The 17,597-nt window shown below is 57.5% G+C and overlaps 3 protein-coding genes across 4 annotated transcripts in view; all 3 read left to right on the plus strand.

The window, feature by feature from the left end:
* The window catches only part of SNED1 (sushi, nidogen and EGF like domains 1), a 120,568-nt gene extending 107,694 nt beyond the window's left edge, over nucleotides 1-12,874 (plus strand). For both annotated transcript variants that reach the window (XM_069865189.1, XM_069865193.1), the window contains exon 32: nucleotides 12,853-12,874. In XM_069865189.1, coding sequence (XP_069721290.1) covers nucleotides 12,853-12,859 — 7 coding nt within the window. In that variant the 3' untranslated portion in view covers nucleotides 12,860-12,874. The remainder of the gene's footprint in view (nucleotides 1-12,852) is intronic.
* Nucleotides 486-7,623, plus strand: FBXO45 (F-box protein 45). Its single transcript, XM_069865280.1, has 3 exons — nucleotides 486-865; nucleotides 1,858-2,214; nucleotides 5,090-7,623. Exons 1-3 carry the CDS (start codon nucleotides 599-601, stop codon nucleotides 5,273-5,275), a joined length of 810 nt encoding a protein of 269 aa, XP_069721381.1. The 5' UTR covers nucleotides 486-598; the 3' UTR covers nucleotides 5,276-7,623.
* On the plus strand, nucleotides 11,912-17,568 carry NRROS (negative regulator of reactive oxygen species). Its single transcript, XM_069865230.1, has 3 exons — nucleotides 11,912-12,210; nucleotides 13,838-13,961; nucleotides 14,209-17,568. Exons 2-3 carry the CDS (start codon nucleotides 13,854-13,856, stop codon nucleotides 16,174-16,176), a joined length of 2,076 nt encoding a protein of 691 aa, XP_069721331.1. The 5' UTR covers nucleotides 11,912-12,210; nucleotides 13,838-13,853; the 3' UTR covers nucleotides 16,177-17,568.
* The last annotated feature ends 29 nt before the right edge of the window (nucleotides 17,569-17,597 follow it).

Consider the following 17,597-nt stretch of genomic DNA (forward strand, 5'->3'; position numbering starts at 1 on the left):
CACCCCCAGCTCTCTCAGCCGTTCCTCTTCTTCTCCAGCCCCCTCACCAGCTTCGTTGCTCTTCTCTGGACCCGCTCCAGAGCCTCAACATCCTTCTTGTAGAGAGAGGCCCAGAACTGAACCCAGCACTGGAGCTGATTTCGCTCACCCCGCCGATTAACCGCGACCGAGCGCGGCGCCCACCCCGGCCCTCACCTCCCCGCGCCAGGCCACTTCCGCTTCCGCTCCGCCCTCCTCCGTGACGTCACTTCCGCATCCCGCCCAACCCCGTGGCCCCTCCGCCCGGCCCTACTGCGCATGCGCCGCCGCTCCATTTCCCCGCCCTCCGCGCGCCGTATCCCTCCGCCCCGCCCCCTCGCGCCCCGCCCCTCTGCGCATGCGCGCCGCCTCCCGCCCCTCGCCTTCCATATGCCCCGCCCCCTCCCCTCCCGCGCCGTATCCCTCCGCCCCGCCCCCTCCGTGCCGCCTCACCCCCCCTCTCCCGCGCCGTGTCCCTCCGCGCAGGCGCCGCGCTGCGATGGCGGCCGCCGCCTCGCCGTGAGGCCCGGGGGTCGCGGGCCCCGCCGCCTCGCCGTGAGGCCCGGTGGCTCGGGGAGCGATGGCGGCGGGCCCCGGCGGCGGCGGGGCGGCGGCGGCGGCGGCGGGCGGCCCGGGGTGGCGGCTGCCGGGGCGGGTGCTGGAGCTGGTGTTCTCGTACCTGGAGCTGCGGGAGCTGCGCAGCTGCGCGCTCGTCTGCAAGCTCTGGCACCGCGTCCTGCACGGCGACGAGAACAGCGAGGTGTGGCGCAGCCTGGCCGCCCGCTGCCTGGCCGAGGAGGCGCTGCGCACCGACATCCTCTGCAACGTGCCCACCTACAAGGGCAAGGTGGGCCCGGGACACCCCCCCTGCCGGCCCTGCCCGCGGGGACGCCCCCTCCGCGGGCCCCGCACCCGCGGGGACACCCCAGACCCACAGGGACGCCCTCTTAGCGGGACCCCAGACTCTCAGGGGCACCCCAGACCATCGGTGACACCCCCTCAGCAGTCGTCCCTACCCCTCAGCGCACCCCCCCAGACCCACAGGGACACCCCCAGACCCTCAGGGACACGTCCTCGGCAGCCATCCTGCCCCTCAGCGGCCCCCCCAGACCCATAGGGACTCCCTAGATCCTCGAGGATACCCCCTCTGCGGCCCCCCAGACCCATAGGGACACCCCCTCGGCAGCCATCCTGCCCCTCAGCACACCCCCAGACCCATAGGGACTCCCTAGATCCTCGAGGATACCCCCTCAGTGGCCCCCCAGACCCTCAGGGACACCCCAGACCCATAAGGACACCCCAGATCCTCGGGAACATCCCCTTAGCAGCCCCCCAGACCCATAGAGACACCCCAGATCCTCAGGGACACCCCCTCAGCAGCCGTCCCTGCCCCTCAGCAGCCCCACCAGACCCACAGGGACACCCCAGACCCTCAGGGACACCCCCTCAGCAGCCGCCCCAGATCCTCAGCCAACCCCTCAGTCCTTCGGAGACACTCCAGACCCTCAGGGATGTCTCCTCAGCTGCTTAGCAGCTCCCAGCCTCTCAGAGACACCCTCAGGGACACCCCCTCAGCAGCCCAACAGACTGTCTGGGACATCTCCTCAATTGCTCAGCATCTCCCAACCTCTCAGGGACACCTCCAGTCTTTCAGGGACACCCCCTGCCCCTCAGCAGCCCCTCAGGGACACCCTTCCAGCCCCTTGGGGCCACCCCCAAAGCAACCCCCCGGCCCCTCAGGGGCGCCACCAGCTGCTTAGCCCACCCACTGTTGGAACCCAAGGGTGGGGGGACCTGGAAAGCGTGACAGGATTTCATCTCCTCCTCCTCCTCTCCCAGGTCCGTGCCTTCCACCACGCCTTCAGCACCAATGACTGCTCACGGAACGTCTACATCAAGAAGAACGGCTTCACGCTGCACCGCAACCCCATCGCCCAGAGCACGGATGGGGCGCGGACCAAGATCGGCTTCAGCGAGGGCCGCCACGCCTGGGAGGTGTGGTGGGAGGGCCCGCTGGGCACCGTGGCCGTCATCGGCATCGCCACCAAGCGAGCGGCCATGCAGTGCCAGGGCTACGTGGCCCTGCTGGGGAGCGACGACCAGAGCTGGGGATGGAACCTGGTGGACAATAACTTGCTGCATAACGGGGAGGTGAACGGCAGCTTCCCCCAGTGCAATAACGCGCCCAAATACCAGGTGAGTGGGGCTTGGTGCGGGCTGGAAGCTCCGCTGTGTCTGACAGCAGCTCTCTGGTGAGAACCTCCTCCCTGGCGCGTCCTAGCTGTGCGCTGAATTGGTCCTGAATGCCCACCTAAGGGTCTCTCTGCCTTCTTTGCAGAGGAGAGATGGTTCTGCCTTGTGAGGCCTTTCCTCCTTCATTTACTGCTTAGAATCATAGAATGGTTTTGGAAAAGACCTTTAAAATCATTGAATCCAGCCACTGATCTCTCCCTGCTAAGTCCACCACCAGACCATGTCCCAAGTACGACATGTACTCGTCTGTTAAACCCCTCCAGGGATGGTGGCTCAACCACCTCCGTGGGCTTCCTCAGGCTGCACCCATGTGTGTTGTTCCCTGCACCTAACCCTCCGTTGTTTCCACACTTGTATCTCAAATATTGAGTGTGAAGCACCTGCCGTGCGTGCTGTGTTTGAGATGAAAGCTGTAAAGGCTGTCGTGGCCTTCTGAAGTGAGGACTTGCCCTGAGCCAGGCAGCCTGTGGTGTTTTGCTCCTTTGTTGCACGGCAGCGCAAGCCGAGTTAGTGCTTTGGTTAGAGTCTTCCTGCAGAAACCTGCAGCAACGCCGAGTGCGGCGTGTTTGCTCGCTGGCAGCGTTCCCGTAGGTGACATCCCTTGGCTGGGATGTTGTTGTGGTTGGAGGTAAAGCAGAATGAGTTTCTGACTTCAGCTCAGTCTCCTCTGTGTAACTTCATTGTCTGAGAGTCACCTGCGTGTCTTTCAGACAGTGTTTGTCTCTCGCAGCGATCGCACGGGGCACTGGGATGCAGAAAGGCCCGTGCTTGGACTTATTCCTACAGAAACCCAGAACATCCTGGAGCTGGGGGAGCCGCAAGGGAAAGGGGGAAAGGGGGGCACCTGCAGGGAGGGGCGGACAGGAGAGGGGCCCCCAAACTGGGCTAAAACTGAGGGATTACAGGGATCTCGCTCTCTTCTCTGATGGCCGATGTCCACTGAGGATCTGTCTGTCTGTCTGCCCTGATCCCAGATCTGTGTGTTCCTGAATCCAGATCCTGAGCCCAGCTCCCTCCTCACCTCAGACCCTTTCCCTCCTGCCTGCTCTGCAGCACCAGCGGGGACAGAGTCATCGAGGGGAGGGGGTGCGAGTTCATAGATTTGTATATTTTTTTATTATTTGCTTATTATTTTCATCATTATTATTATTTCATTAAAGCTGTGGTTTCAGTTTCAAACCTACAAGTCTTTTCTTCTTGTTTCCCTTTCCCGTTTTCCGAGGCGGGGAAGGGAATTGGGAGCCCAACTGCTCGGTTTTAGCTGCCGATACTGGCTAGGCCGAGGCTGAACTGTGGCAGATGTGCAGATAACTTCATGTTATTATAGAGCAAGGGCAGCCCCACCTTTTCGTCCCCATGGAAGCGTTCATCCTTGTTCTTCTGGCTGCTTGCCCAACTGCATCGTGGCTGCTGGATTTCCTCATGTTACAGCCTAAGCTGCGTGCGTTCTCATTTCCATCTCACAGTGCTGTGGCTTTGCCTGAGTATCAGCTCGTGTTTTGGTCGTGGTGAAGATCTTTATGGTAACTCGTGTGTGATACTCCTAAACTTCACTGACAAGTTCAGCACCGAGCACCTAATTCTGTCTGAAGGCTACACCTGCCATTTTTGCAATAATTTCTAAAATTACTGTAATTAAAAAGATTCTGCTCGCTCTCCATCTGCAAACGTGTGCAAATTGAGTCAGCGCTTTCCAGCCTCAACCCTTTGTGGTTGCTCCTTGCTGTCCTTGTCCTGGGATTCCTGCAGCAGCAGGAGGAAGGGTTTAAGAGCTAAGAGTCTCCGGCTCGCATGGGCACTCTTGGGTGAATGCAGTTGCTATCGTCTCTATAAAAACTGACAAGAGCTCAGAAAAGGGATTGTTTTGGGGTTTTTTTTGTTTAGTAAGGCACATGGAGCAATCTGCTTGTAGAAAACAGACTTCAAGGAATCGCACATGAGCGTTGGTGAAAAGGAAGATGTGTTGGGGCTGGGGAAGAACTGGAAGGCTGCACAGAAGGTGTCCTGCTGCACCTGCTGCTGGGCTTTGGGACTTGTGGTTGTGACTTAAATCGTATCCTGGATAAACACAAGGAGCACTGCACCTGCCTAGGTCCAAGCCTCTTGCTGCATTTGGCGTCGGTGTTGCTCATGTGTGTATCTGTCAAAGGTTTTTCATGCTTCGGTTCCCTAAGGTTTGCGTGGAATCCCCTGTGCCTTGGTGAGGGAATGTCCCTGTTGGTGACAGCCCTGTGGAGCAGTTTATTGCGCCGTATTTTCTTTGTGCACTTTCTTTTCTAAAACAAGTTCATTGTTGTAGAATTGCTCTTCCCAAGAGCAGTCACTGCTCAAAAACAGCTCAGCACAGAGTCTGGGTTACCTGAAGGCCGTTGTCAGGTTCCCAGAGCTGTTCTGAAGCACACGGCACGCAGTCTGCTCACTCCTGGTGCTCTCGCAGGGTTCCTAGGGGAGGGGATGTGTTTGTTGTTGTGGAGGTGGAAACAGGCAGCAGAGTTACTGGGATCCAAGTGCATTCGAGTGAAATTGAGAATTCCTTGCCAGAAAAGTAGAATCGTAGAGTCATGGAGTGATTTGGGTTGGAAGGGGCCTCAAAACCCATCCAGTTCCACCCTCTGCCATGGGCAGGGACACCTCCCACTGGCCCTGGCCTGGACCACCTCCAGGGATGGGGGAATCATGAGTGACGGAATCATAAGAAACACGGAAGCCTTGCTTTAAAATTACCTGTTTTACGCTTTATTTTTGTGTCTCCGTTTTGATACGCTGACTCTCTGTATGTGTTCATTTTTAATTCCCTCCCTTCTCTCTCTGCTTCCAGATAGGTGAAAGGATTCGAGTGATCCTGGACATGGAAGATAAAACGTTAGCGTTCGAGAGGGGCTACGAGTTCCTGGGAGTTGCCTTCAGAGGACTGCCGAAAGTTTGCCTCTACCCAGCAGTGTCTGCTGTGTACGGAAACACGGAAGTGACTTTGGTCTACCTGGGAAAACCTCTGGATGGATGACGTGGATCGTTCCGTTGGGACATCGAGCGAGATGTGGATGCTTGGGAGGAGAAATCTGCATGTTGGTTAGAGGGAAACGAGTATTAGAGGGAAAACAACGGAGTGTGGCTGTTTGACCAAGAACCACCGAGGGAATCGTGTGGGGTTTTGAAGCGGAGCACCAGCCAGACTTCAGGAATTCTGTTACATTTCCTCTTTCTACCAGGCGAGAAAAATCCTCAGGGCTGCAGTTGGTTGAGTGGGAAGCTGACACGTGCATGTTGCAACAGATTTCATTGCTAAGGTGGCAGTGCGTGACCTCAAATATTTAAGAAAGGATTTGATATAAAACTGCTCGAGGAAATTACCCTGAGATTTGTACGTAGCGTGTTTTGTGAAAGACTCCTGTTTTAAACCTGCTTGTTCCTTCCCTTCCTTCCTTCGGGTCAGCGTGGGCGCCAGAGGAGCGCGCGTCTGGCAGGGTTTTCTTTACAGTTTTTAACACACGGAGAATCTTGGTCTGTCTGGACTGCCCTTCTCCGGTGTAACGATACAAAACGTGTGCAGCTATTTTTAAGTGTATTTTAAGGGTTGTATATACAGAACACCTTGAAAAGAGCAGCTTAAAAGAAAGGGTTTGCTTTATTCTAACTGGGACATCATTTCTTAAAGGGAAAAAAAATACGTTGCGTGGCATCGGAAAATGCACAGCGGACAGGTCTCGCGTTCGTGTCTGTACATCTCGTGTGTCGTAAAGTGTTTCAGGGCACTTGTGTGGAGCACGGTGCGACGCTGGGTCCTCCTCCAGGAAAGCTTCCATCGCTGTAGCCACAGTTTTGTTCTCTGTAGGAAATGCGAACGTTTTCCCCGTGAGTTTCATTTTGCCAGAGTTTGCAGACCCTTTGGGAGAGGAAGGGCAGCGCCGCAGTGGGCGCGTCATCCTTCCCACCTCAGAAACATAAATTTCTAATGTGTTCTTACACTTTCTGATCACTGTTGTGAAATGTTTCAAAGTAATGAGGAAGGAGCGTTCCCTTTCAGGATCCAGGCCTTGTTTTCATCTTAAATGGTTTTAAGACCTTGCTGAACTATTCTTTATTTAATTAAAATCCCGCAGTACCCAAGTATTTACCTGCCTGTTTTCAGTCAGGATGAGTAAAACTCTCTCCAGCCTTTTGATAGGGATTCTGGATCAGGTTCAGCGTTGGGGCTTTCCGCTGGCACCAGTTTTCTCAACACCACGTGCAAACCCCTTGGTGTCAGCGTCCGCAGGCCAGGAAGCCGTGGGGTGTGGTGAGGAGGGGCTTTGTGGTGAAACCGCTTCCCTCGGAGGTTGGAAGGGCTGCAGGGAGCCGCAGGGGCGCTGCTGTTGGTCCATTAGCCCCGCGGGTGGCTCTTGCCTCTGGTTTCTTGTTGGCTGGTGTCTCCCAGCGCCGTCTGAACTATTTCAGAGCTGGCCATGCGTTTCGGAGAGGGAGAAGGAAATGTTTGTACAAGCTCTTTGTGCTTTATTTGCGCTAGAGAATGTGAATCGTGTCATATTGGACACTCGCAATGCTCTCAGCACGGAAGGGAATGGAATTTCTCTCAGACCGATGCTCATTTTCCCTCCATGTTACTTGAATAACTCAAGGAGAGCGGGGCGAGCGGGTGCGTGAGGCTCCTGCTCCTCTGCTGATGAGCTGTCCTTGGAGTGGTTTTTTACCTGGAAGGTAAACACATTCCGCACTGGAACAGAGCACGTGTGGGATTGCCGTTGAAAAGGATTTTAAAGTATTTATTTGCTTTGTGTGGTGTTTTATTGCTTAAAGGCAACGTTGAGGTCCGTTCCGCTTGGCTGCGTTAGCGAAACAAAATACACAGTGAGAAATGAAGATGTTTTCAGAGGTGCTTAGAGCAACCGAATAAATGAAGTGGGGTGGGCGTGTGAGTAGCTTTTGGAGTCTGTTACAAGCATTGATTGTACTGGACTGTAACGTTTGTATCTGCGTAGCTCAACCCTGGGGCAGGGAGCAGGGAGAGAAAGGAAACAAACCCTGTCCAGCGTCAGGAAACAAACGTGTCCCGAGGTGAATGTATTCGCAGCGCGGTCCTGGAAGGTGTGGCTGCTGCACTTGGTCATGAATCCAATTAGATGCAAGTAAACCCTGAGAAGTTCTGAGGAGTTTGGTTCACAAAATAACACTGGTTTCCATTCTTCAGACTGCATCTTGCCCTATAAATAATCTCCCTCTAAATTAGAAATGCTGGAAGTTGAACATTCCTTAAGGGTGGGTTTGGGGGGACTCACTTATGTAAGATTATAACTTATTCCTGGCGACCAACGCTGGCTGTACGAAATATTAAATAAACTCTGCTGTAATACAGAAGGAGCTGTTGGTGTGGATTCGCTGCGATGACACCCCTGGTGTGGCCGCACTTGAGGGCAGGGAGGCTCCGCAGAGGGATCCGTTCACGTTGGACCCGTGAGATTCCACAAAGCCAAATGCCGAGTCCTGGGTTCAGTTTTGGTCCCTCGCTCCAAAAAGGACATTGAGGGGCTGGAGCGTGTCCAGAGAAGGGAACGGAGCTGGGGAAGGGGCTGGAGAACAAGGTTCTGAGAGGTGGCTGAGGGACCTGGGGCTGTTTAGCCTGGAGAAAAGGAGGCTGAGGGGAGACCTCATCGCTGTCTGCAACTGCCTGAAAGGACATTGTGGTGAGGTGGGTGCTGGGCTCTTCTCCTTAGTGACAGACGATAGGATGAGAGGAAATGGCTTCAATTTGTGCCAGGGCAGGTCCAGATTGGACATCAGGAAGCATTTCTTCCCTGAAAGGGTTCTCGGTCCCTGGCAGAGGCTGCGCAGGGAGGTGGTGGAGTCCCCATCCCTGGAGGAGTTTAACAGACAGGTGGATGAGATGCTTTGTCTTTTCCAGCCAAGCGATTCGATGATTCTATGATCTCATCTTTAGTGTACGATTTTGTCTTATTTCTGGGAAAATAATTGCTGTCTGCGGCACTGGAGTGGGGTTGGAACAAACCTTTCACACTCCCCTGAGTCCCATTAATATGGGAATAAGCTGCTTTTCCCTGTCAGCCTGCGGCCCAGCGATCTCACCCCACCAATCTCACCCCCCGTGCTGTGCCTCTTGGGACGTGGCTCGTCTTTCCTGGCAGAGCCCTGGCTGCTCATCCCACAAGGAGAATGGAAACAGGAGGGGAAGGAATCCTTTGTTCATCGATGCATCTGTCTGAGCTGACCCCATCTCGCACTCCTGTGTTAACCCAGGTCTCAAACAGAAAGGTGGAAACCTGCTTTGAATCTCCCCCAGGTTCAGCTGCAGGGATGAGGTTTCGGATACAACAATGACGTCACCTTCGTGTTGGAGTTTGCTTAAAAACCAGAGAAACTCATATCCCGGTGGGTTTTTTCTGTTTTCTTACGTGAGAGAACGTGCCCCGAGTGCGAGGGGGCACTCGCATCCCCGAACCCCGCAGGCTGGCTTGGCTTTGCTGCTCGTCCCACGAGGATCCCGTGGGAAAGGATGGATGCGGAAGGCCAGGGAAAGGGAGGCAGGCGTGGGAAGGCTCCGGAGAGCTTCCAGCCCTGGTGGCAACCAACCCACCTGGAGAAGAGTCATGAGATGTCGGCAGCAGGGATGTCGGCTCCCCTGGCCCGGCCCGAGGGCAAAGCTGGGTGGGATGAGCTTCGCTCTGCGAGGAGCTGAGGGAGTTTCACTTCCCTTCACACTAATGACACGATTGCTCACTTCTCGTAAACGGAACGGCAGCAGGAAGGGAGGACGTGTGAGTAGAGGTGGGAGTTGTTCTTCTCGCCGCGATTTGCATTGCTGAACGATGGGGCAGCAGGGACTTGTCCGTCCCTCCTCCTCCTGGTGACTTAGAGCCACCAGTCCGGACAGTTTTATGCTAAAAACTCGGGGTAAATGTGCTGGAGGGGACGGGTTGGGTGCTCTTATTGCTTTTATTGGTTTATGGTTGGACTCGATGATCTGGTGGGTCTCTTCCAACCTGGTGATTCTATGATTCTATGATTTTATTGTACGGCACGAAACTGGGATCGATTCATCCACATCTACAATGCTGCGGGGAAAAGCCTTGGGCAGCGCCTTCAGGTCTGGGTGGAACCAAAGACCAAAGTGTAGATGCGAGCAACCTGGTTGTGAGGCTTTCCAGCGTTTGAGGAGATCTAGGAGGAAAGATCCGTTGTCTTCTCTGGCTCACAGGCAGTTGCTTCTCCTGCACATCACAGGCAGTTTTCCAGAGCATCTGGATTTCCAGTAGCGTCTGTCTCGGACCTTGAGTTGGAAGAGCGTGGATGCACTTGGCTCCCGGTCGCCACAAGGCTCTGCTGCTTCAGCAGCTGCTGCGTCCCGCTGCACGCTCTGCTCCAAAGCCCACGCGATCCGAGCACTTCGCTGCTTTCCAAGGAGAAGGTTGGCTTTGGCGTGGTGGTGCTGGAGCCCTGGCGCGGACCTCAAGCCCCCGGCCTGGGAGAGGCGGGCGAGGGGCAGCTACGAGAGGCGGCAGGAACCAGAGGGAGCTGGGCTCTTCTCCCAAGGGACAGGGGACAGGACGAGAGGGAATGGCCTCAAGCTCCACCAGGGGAGGTTCAGGCTGGACATTAGGAAAAAATTTTTCACAGAAAGGGTCATTGGTCCCTGGCAGAAGCTGCCCAGGGAGGGGGTTGAGTCCCCTTTCCTGGAGGGGTTTAAGGGACAGGTGGACGAGGTGCTGAGGGACATGGGTTAGTGATTGATGGGAATGGTTGGACTCGATGATCCAGTGGGTCTCTTCCAACCTGGTGATTCTGTGATTCTGTGATTCTGTGGCCGCGGGAACGTGGCTGCAGGGTGGGCTCGGCCGCGCGTGTGGGCGAGCAGAGGGGGAAACGAGATCACTTTTGCGGCTCTCCCTTCTGGAGCCGCTTCCTCCTCATTTACATCTCGCACCAGGTCCGCTCTGGGAGAAAGAAGAGTGATGGATGACGGCAGGGACGGAGCTGCCTCTGCTGAACCTGCCTGCAGGAGAGGACCAGCTGCACTCTCTCCTCCCCGCGCGGCCCAGCACGCTCCGAACAGGGCTTTACATTCTACTAACACCAATTTCTGCCTTTCCCCTGAGCCCTGCAGAGGACACTTGCACTTTTTGGAGACTAGAGGCTCAAAGGGACCAGGGACGTGGTGGCTGCCCCATCCCTGGAGGGGTTCCAGGCCAGGCTGGATGGGGCTTGGAGCCCCTGATCCAGTGGGAGGTGTCCCTGCCCATGGCAGGGGTGGGACTGGATGGGCTTTGAGGTCCCTTCCAGCCCAACCCATCCCATGATTTTATGATTCTACAATTCCATCTCTGCTGGCTCCTGCCCCTCCAAGCATCAGAGAAGGGTTTGTTGTGTGGGTTGGGCTCAGGGGGTGAGAAGGGGGGTTGAAATCATCTGCTGGACTCAGCCCTTGATGTGACCTCGAACGATGCCTTGGGAGCTTTGCCTCGCTGAGGAGGTTCTGCCATCTGCTCCAGTTCACTTGGATGGGGAGCGCTTCTCTCTTTTCCTTCTTGATTTTTATGCTTCAAACTTCCGTGAAAATGGAGGAAATGAAACCACAGGGCTTTTTGGTGAGTGACGCGCGAGAGAGAACTCAATCTCCTTCTAGAGAAGAGGTGAGGAGGGTGAAGGCAGCAAAAGTACCTCCCTGGTGCTCGGCGCTGGCTGCAGGATTGTGGGGGCTCCTGCTGTGACGTCCCTTGGTGGGACGCTTGATGTGCTTCTGCTTCACGTCCCAGCGGCTCCAGGGGGTCCTGTTGGCACCAGCTCCTGGGATTCAGAGCCCAGGGAGGTAGTGGCTGATCCCACCCCCAGGGATCCTGTTGCAGAGCTGAATTCTTTCTCTTTTCCAGCTGGGGAGCTCCAGGGAAACTGTTCTTCAGCAGCTGGATTTGATGGGATTTGGGGTGCATGAGGAGACGTGGGGTGGGGAGGGAAATGGAGCACAGGGGTGGATGGAGGAAGGGAGCCTCCCTGTTCATGTTGCCTTGGAAATGTGGATTTTTGTCTCTTTCAGCCCTAGCAGTTGCTGGAAAAGCCATTTCTGCTGACTTTCATGCAGGAATTAGCACGTGGGAGGGCCCTGTATCCAGATGGTTCCCTTGCATCATAGAATCATGGAACGGTTTGCTTGGAAGGGACCTCAAAGCCCATCCAGTCCCACCCCTGCCACGGGCAGGGACACCTCCCACTGGATCAGGGGCTCCAAGCCCCATCCAACCTGGCCTTGAACCCCTCCAGGGATGGGGCAGCCACCCCTGCTCTGGGCAGCCTGGGCCAGGGCCTCCCCACCCTCACAGCAAAACATTTCTCCCTAAGATGTCATCTCAATCTCCCCTCTTTGAGCTGAAAACCATTCCCCTCATCCTCTCCCTGCCCTCCCTGATCCAGAGCCCCTCCCCAGCTTTCCTGGAGCCCCTTTCAGCACTGGAAGATGCTCTGAGGTCTCCATGGAGCCTTCTCTTCTCCAGGCTGAACAACCCCAACTCTCCCAGCCTGGCCTCATACAGCAGGTTCTCCAGCCCTCGGATCATCTCCGTGGCCTCCTCTGCCCTCGCCCCAACAGCTCCATGTCCTCCCTGCGCTGAGGACTCCAGAGCTGGACCCAGGGCTCCAGGGTGCATCCCCACACCCCGTGGTTCCTCTTCGCCGCGGAGCCGTTAGCGAGTGCATGACCCGTGCTGGAAGTGCTGAGATCAGTAAGCGAAGTGCCTGGCCGCGCTCTCTGCCTCCATGTGACTGCAGTTTCCGTTAGCTCCTTCCGCAAAGGCTATATTAGTGCTAAGCGAGAACGCGGGTGCAAGACAAGCCCGCTGGGGTCCCACCTCCCCTTGGCCCCGAGAGCCCCCCGCGAGCAGCCGGCGCGGCCGCGGCTGCAGGATGAGCTGCGGCAAACCCCGCGCGCCGCCCCACGCGGTGAGTACCTGCCCCTGGAACCTCTGCTAGGGGGGGAAAAAAACCCATTGTGGCATTTTGGGGAGCTCCCGTCACCAATTTGAAGAGCGGTGGCCGCGCTGGCAGGAGCCGCGGCTGCGTGGGCCGGTGCCGAGCCCGGCGTGCGCCGCGGGGAGCCCCCTGGGTGCCACCAAACCCATGTGGGCTCCTCCGCGGGGCTGGGGTGTCCTGGTGGTGCTCTCCATCCCTGTGGCCCCAGGGAGGTCTTGCAGGAGGATGGAGGCCCTTGTGCTGCTGGAGAAAGGCTGAGCTGGGTGAAGGAAAGGGTGAGCTGCTGGGGTCAGGAGAAGATGTTGAGCTGGAGGCAAAGCCCTCGTGTCCTGAGTGCAGTGAGGGCACAGCGAGGTTCCTCTAGTGCCACCATTCCTGGGCATGAGGAGCTGCTAGAGACCAAGGGCTTGGGAAAGCTCAAGTTGCTGGGTATCAGCTCCAGCCTTGGGAATGGGAGCTTCCTCTCCCTCCCACCAGGTGCATCCAGAGCTGTGGGACCAGCAGGGAGGGAGGGGATCCTGCCCCTCTGCTCCGCTCTGAGAGACCCGCCTGGAGCCCTGGGTCCAGCTCTGGAGTCCTTGATGTAAGAAGGAGATGGAACTGTTGGAGCAGGTCCTGAGGAGGCCATGGAGATGATCCGAGGGCTGGAGCACCTCTGCTATGAGGCCAGGCTGAGAGGGTTGTGGTTGTTCATGTGGAGAAGGAAAGGCTGCAAGGAGACCTTAGAGCATCTTCCAGTGCTGAAAGGGGCTCCAGGAAAGCTGGGGAGGGGCTCTGGATCAGGGTGTGCAGGGATGGGATGAGGGGGAAGGGTTTTGAGCTGCAAAAGGGGAGATTGACATGAAATCTTAGGCAGCCTGGGCTGCCAGAGTTACCCTGTCTCTGATTGTTCTTCAAGCACCAGCAGTTATGAAAATGAGGTTCAGCGGTGTCTGCAAGCAGCTGTGGTGCCTTTCCACGTGCTGACCTGTGCGGGGTCTAGGCTGTCACCACCCCAGCCTTTCTCTTCTCCTGCCCCCCAGTCTGTCCTCGGTGGAACCCCATGAGGGCTCCCTGCTTTGGCTCTTGGAGTCAGAGAGTCACCATAGAATGAGTTGGAAGGGACCCTGAAGCCAACCTCCTTCCTTGGGAGAGACAAAAGTGTGAAGACAATGTCTTATCAAAACGGCATTTATTTGTAGAATCATAGAATCATGGAAAGGTTTGGCTTGGAAGGGACCTCCAAGCCCATCCAGTCCCACCCCTGCCATGGGCAGGGACACCTCCCACTGGATCAGGGGCTCCAAGCCCCATCCAACCTGGCCTTGAACCCCTCCAGGGATGGGGCAGCCACCCCTGCTCTGGGCGAGCTCTGGACAGCTCTTCGCTGTTTCCCTGTGAGCAGCTCATGGTGCTCTGGGTCTTGTGGAGCGTGGTGGCCACCACTGTGGTGTGCTGGGAGCTCATCACCTCTGGCTGCTTCTGGGGCAACGAGGGGAGCCGTGCGCTGGGTGCGCACAAGGATCGTCACTGCTGTGATGGGAACCTAGGGAAACCTTGGCCTTTCAGGTGAGTGGTCGGCAGCTTTTGACCTTCTCTCCTGTCTCCCTCTCCCCAGGACTGTCGCCGCTGAGATGGAGGCCCCGCTCCATGGTCTATCCCTGCTTCTGGTCCTCCTGGCAGTGGGATGGGGAAGCGGGGCAGCCAGAGCCTGGGCAACATCTCCTGGTGGCTGTGAGGCCGTAAGTCTTCTCTTGCAAACCCCACCCTTCTGACCGCTCCATCCTGCCCTACAAAGCCCGAGAGCCTCAGCGTCTCCAGTCTTTCCTCCTCCCAGCTGCTGCCTGAGCTGAGAAGTGGACCCCAGGGCCTTGAGGCTGCGTAGAGCCACCTTCTCTGTCCTCACTCTGCTCCCCAAATGTCTCCCTCCTCCACTCCCCCCACCGCTCGCCTCTCCGAGCAGCGTTACGTATCCGCTTCTTGCTTTAGGTGCAGAGCTCCGTGGACTGCACTGGGAGATGGCTGAGCTCCGTCCCAGCGTCCCTTCGAGGTGATACTGAGGAGCTGCTCCTTGATGACAACACTATCCAGGTTCTGGGCAACGCCTCTCTGCTCTCCTACCACCAGCTGCGCTGCCTCAGTGTGACCAAGAACAGGCTGGAACTCATCCAGCCCGGTGCCTTCCTCAGCAGCCGAGGCCTCCACGTGCTCTCCTTGGCAGACAACCTCCTCTTCACCAACTACTCGCTGACAGCAGCTGCCCTTTCTGCTCTGCCAGCCTTGAGGACGCTGGACCTAGCTGGAAACCGCCTCACCGAGGACATGGTGTCAGCTTTGGTCTGGAACCTGTCCTCCTTGGAGTCCTTGTCCGTGGCCAGGAACATCATCATGAGGCTGGACGCATCCGTCTTTGCGAACCTGACACAGCTGTTGGAGCTTAACCTGGAGAAGAACTACATCTTTGAGATAGACCAAGCTTTTGAAGGGCTGCAGAGGCTGCAGAAGCTCAACGTAGCCTACAACTACCTCCCGTGCGTAGTGGAGTTTGGCCTGACCCAGCTCAGGGTGCTCAACGCCAGCTACAACGTCATTGAGTGGTTTCTGGCTCTGGAAAGTGACGACCTCTTTGAGCTGGAGGTGCTGGACCTGTCCCACAACCGCCTCCTCTTCTTCCCCGTGTTGCCCCGGCAGAGCAAGCTGCACACCTTGCTGCTGAGGGACAACGAGCTGAGCTTCTACCAGCGCCTCCCCAACGGCACGTCCCTGGCCAACGTCACGGTGCAGTTCCTGCTCATCGACGGCAACTCCACCACCATCACCACGGTCAGTCTGTGGGACGAGATCTGCCACAGCAACCTCTCCTCCCTGCGCCTCCTGGACATGAGCCAGAACCAGGTGTGGTACCTGCCGGAGGGCTTCCTGGCCCAGATGCCCTCCCTGACCCACCTGAAACTCAACCAGAACTGCCTGGAGACCTTTCACCTGTTGGAAGGGGACCCCTTGGACATGCTGATGGAGCTGGACCTCAGCCAGAACCGGCTGGCGGAGCTGGGGGTGGAGGTGGGAGCTGGGGACGTCCTGCCCAGCCTGCAGCTCTTCAACCTCAGCTCCAACAGGCTGCAGGCGCTTCCCCGCGGGGTTTTCACCCACACCAGGAGGATCACGACCGTGGACCTCAGCCGCAACCGGCTCGACCTCTGTCCCCAGCCAGCGGTGGCAGGTGAGGCAGAGAGTCCCCCCTGCGTGGACATCAGGGGCGTTGAGACCCTGACTCACCTCTCCTTGGCCGGCTGTGGTCTGCGAGGACTGGGTGGCCACCCCTTCCAGGGGACGTCGCTGATCCAGTTGGACATCTCTGACAACCACCAGGCCCTCTCCGGGGACCTGGAGTGGCTGCAGGACCTCGCTGTGACGCTGCAGGTGTTGTCTTTGAGGAACACCAGCCTCTCTTCCACCGCCGTGGACTTCTCCGCCTTCCGCAGCCTCGAGCGCTTGGACCTTTCGGGGAACTCCTTGACCGCCTTCCCCAGCTCGCTGGGCGTCCTGAGCCTTCGCAGCTTGGACCTGCGGGACAACCGGCTCCCGGCTCTGCCGCCGGACGTGGTGCGGACGCCGCTGGGGCAGAGCCTGCGGGAGGTGTCGCTCAGCCGCAACCCCTACAACTGCTGCACGCTGGGCTGGTGGGACGCCCTGCAGCGGCTCCAGGAGCTGCGCGTCCTCGACGGGCGGGAGGTGACCTGCAGCTACGGGTCGCGCACGCTGAGCCCCCGCGCGCTGCCCGAGCCCGTCCTGAGGAGTTGCCGCTGGCACACGGCCGACCTGGCCCTCCTCTACCTGGTGCTGGCCCTGCCCACCTGCCTGACGCTCCTGGTGGCCTTCGCCGTCGTTTTCCTCACGCTCAAGGAGAAGCTGCTAAAAATGGTGAAGAGCCGATGCGGGGTGTCCAGCCCTTACTGAGAGCCAGGGGAGGAGGAAGAAGGTCTTGGGAGCAGTGAATGGGAGCAGGTTGTCAGGTTTACACATGCTAACCCCTCTGAGATGGCTGAGAGGGGGACTGGAGGGATGGAAGATCATGGGAGAGCTGCTGTTCCGGTGATGGATGTCGAAGGGGGCGTGAAGGGCACGGGGCTGTGGCCGGTGATGGAGCTGGGGCCGTACTGGGCATCCTGGAGGGACACATCTTCAGCAGGAACCTTCAGCTGATGTTGGTGAGAGCCAAGCAGATGTGACATGGAACGCTCTTGGCCGAAGCGGCATGGACAGTTGCCCTTCAAGCGCTGTTTTACGCCTCGCTTCAGGAAGTTCCTTTAATTTATGAGACAGGCTTGGGGTGCTGGGGGAGGAGAAGCTCAACAGGAGCCAGCAAAGGGCACTTGCAGCCCAGAAACCACCCGTGTCCTGGGCTGCATCCGGAGCCGTGGGAGCAGCAGGGAGGGAGGGGATCCTGCCCCTCTGCTCCCTCTGAGAGACCCACCTGGAGCCCTGGGTCCAGCTCTGGAGTCATTGATGTTCTCCTCCGTGAAGGAGATGGAACTGTTGGAACAGATCCAGAGGAGGCCACAGAGATGATCCGAGGGCTGGAGAATCTCCTGTATGATGACAGGCTGAGAGAGGTGGGGGTGTTCAGCCTGGAGAAGGGAAGGCTGCGGGGAGACCTTAGAGCAGCTTCCAGTGCTGAAAGGGGCTCCAGGAAAGCTGGGGAGGGGCTCTGGATCAGGGAGGGCAGGGATAGGACAAGGGGGAACGGTTTTGAGCTGAAAGTGGGGAGATGGAAATGAGATCTTAGGGAGAAATATTTTCCTGTGAGGGTGGGGAGGCCCTGGCCCAGGCTGCCCAGAGCAGGGGTTCAAGGCCAGGTTGGATGGGGCTTGGAGCCCCTGATCCAGTGGGAGGGGTGGGACTGTCTGGGCTTTGAGGTCTCTTCCAACCCAAACCATTCCATGATTCTATGATTCATCCACCCCGTATCCAACTCTCTGCTGCAAAACATCCTCTGATTCTGCATGCAGCCACCACAAGTTGCCTGGGGCTGGAGGCACCGTCACCAGGAGGCTGTGGAGAAGGGTCTCGGTGGCAGCCACTCCCAGTGCCTCACCGCCCGCAGCAGCTGCCGGCACCACCAAACCCTCAAGCAGCCCTGGGCGTGCGCTCGGGTGTGTGATGATAAGACAGGCGTTGTCAGCAGAGCTGAAACACACGTTCTGTGGTGTTGTTGCTTCGTTAGCGGTGATCCTGGCCTGAAGAGCCCGTCCAAAACAGCCCAAGCCGCAATGGAGTAAAATATTGAGTAAGAGAGAGGAGAATAAATGATAACGGGTAATATTTGACCATCAATTCCTTCTTGAGCCCGTCCTGACTGGGTTAAACTATTTAACTGC

This window comes from Phaenicophaeus curvirostris, chromosome 10, assembly GCF_032191515.1.
Source record: "Phaenicophaeus curvirostris isolate KB17595 chromosome 10, BPBGC_Pcur_1.0, whole genome shotgun sequence".
Classification (NCBI taxonomy): Eukaryota; Metazoa; Chordata; class Aves; order Cuculiformes; family Cuculidae; genus Phaenicophaeus; species Phaenicophaeus curvirostris.

Bases quoted from the DNA above. Each gene is read 5' to 3' on its own strand.
- FBXO45 (XM_069865280.1), top strand. From the start codon at position 599: ATGGCGGCGGGCCCCGGCGGCGGCGGGGCGGCGGCGGCGGCGGCGGGC. The intron at 866-1,857 runs GTGGGCCCGGGA...CTCCTCTCCCAG, and splicing joins TGCCCACCTACAAGGGCAAG to GTCCGTGCCTTCCACCACGC. The intron at 2,215-5,089 runs GTGAGTGGGGCT...CTCTGCTTCCAG, and splicing joins ATAACGCGCCCAAATACCAG to ATAGGTGAAAGGATTCGAGT.
- NRROS (XM_069865230.1), top strand. From the start codon at position 13,854: ATGGAGGCCCCGCTCCATGGTCTATCCCTGCTTCTGGTCCTCCTGGCA. The intron at 13,962-14,208 runs GTAAGTCTTCTC...TTCTTGCTTTAG, and splicing joins CTCCTGGTGGCTGTGAGGCC to GTGCAGAGCTCCGTGGACTG.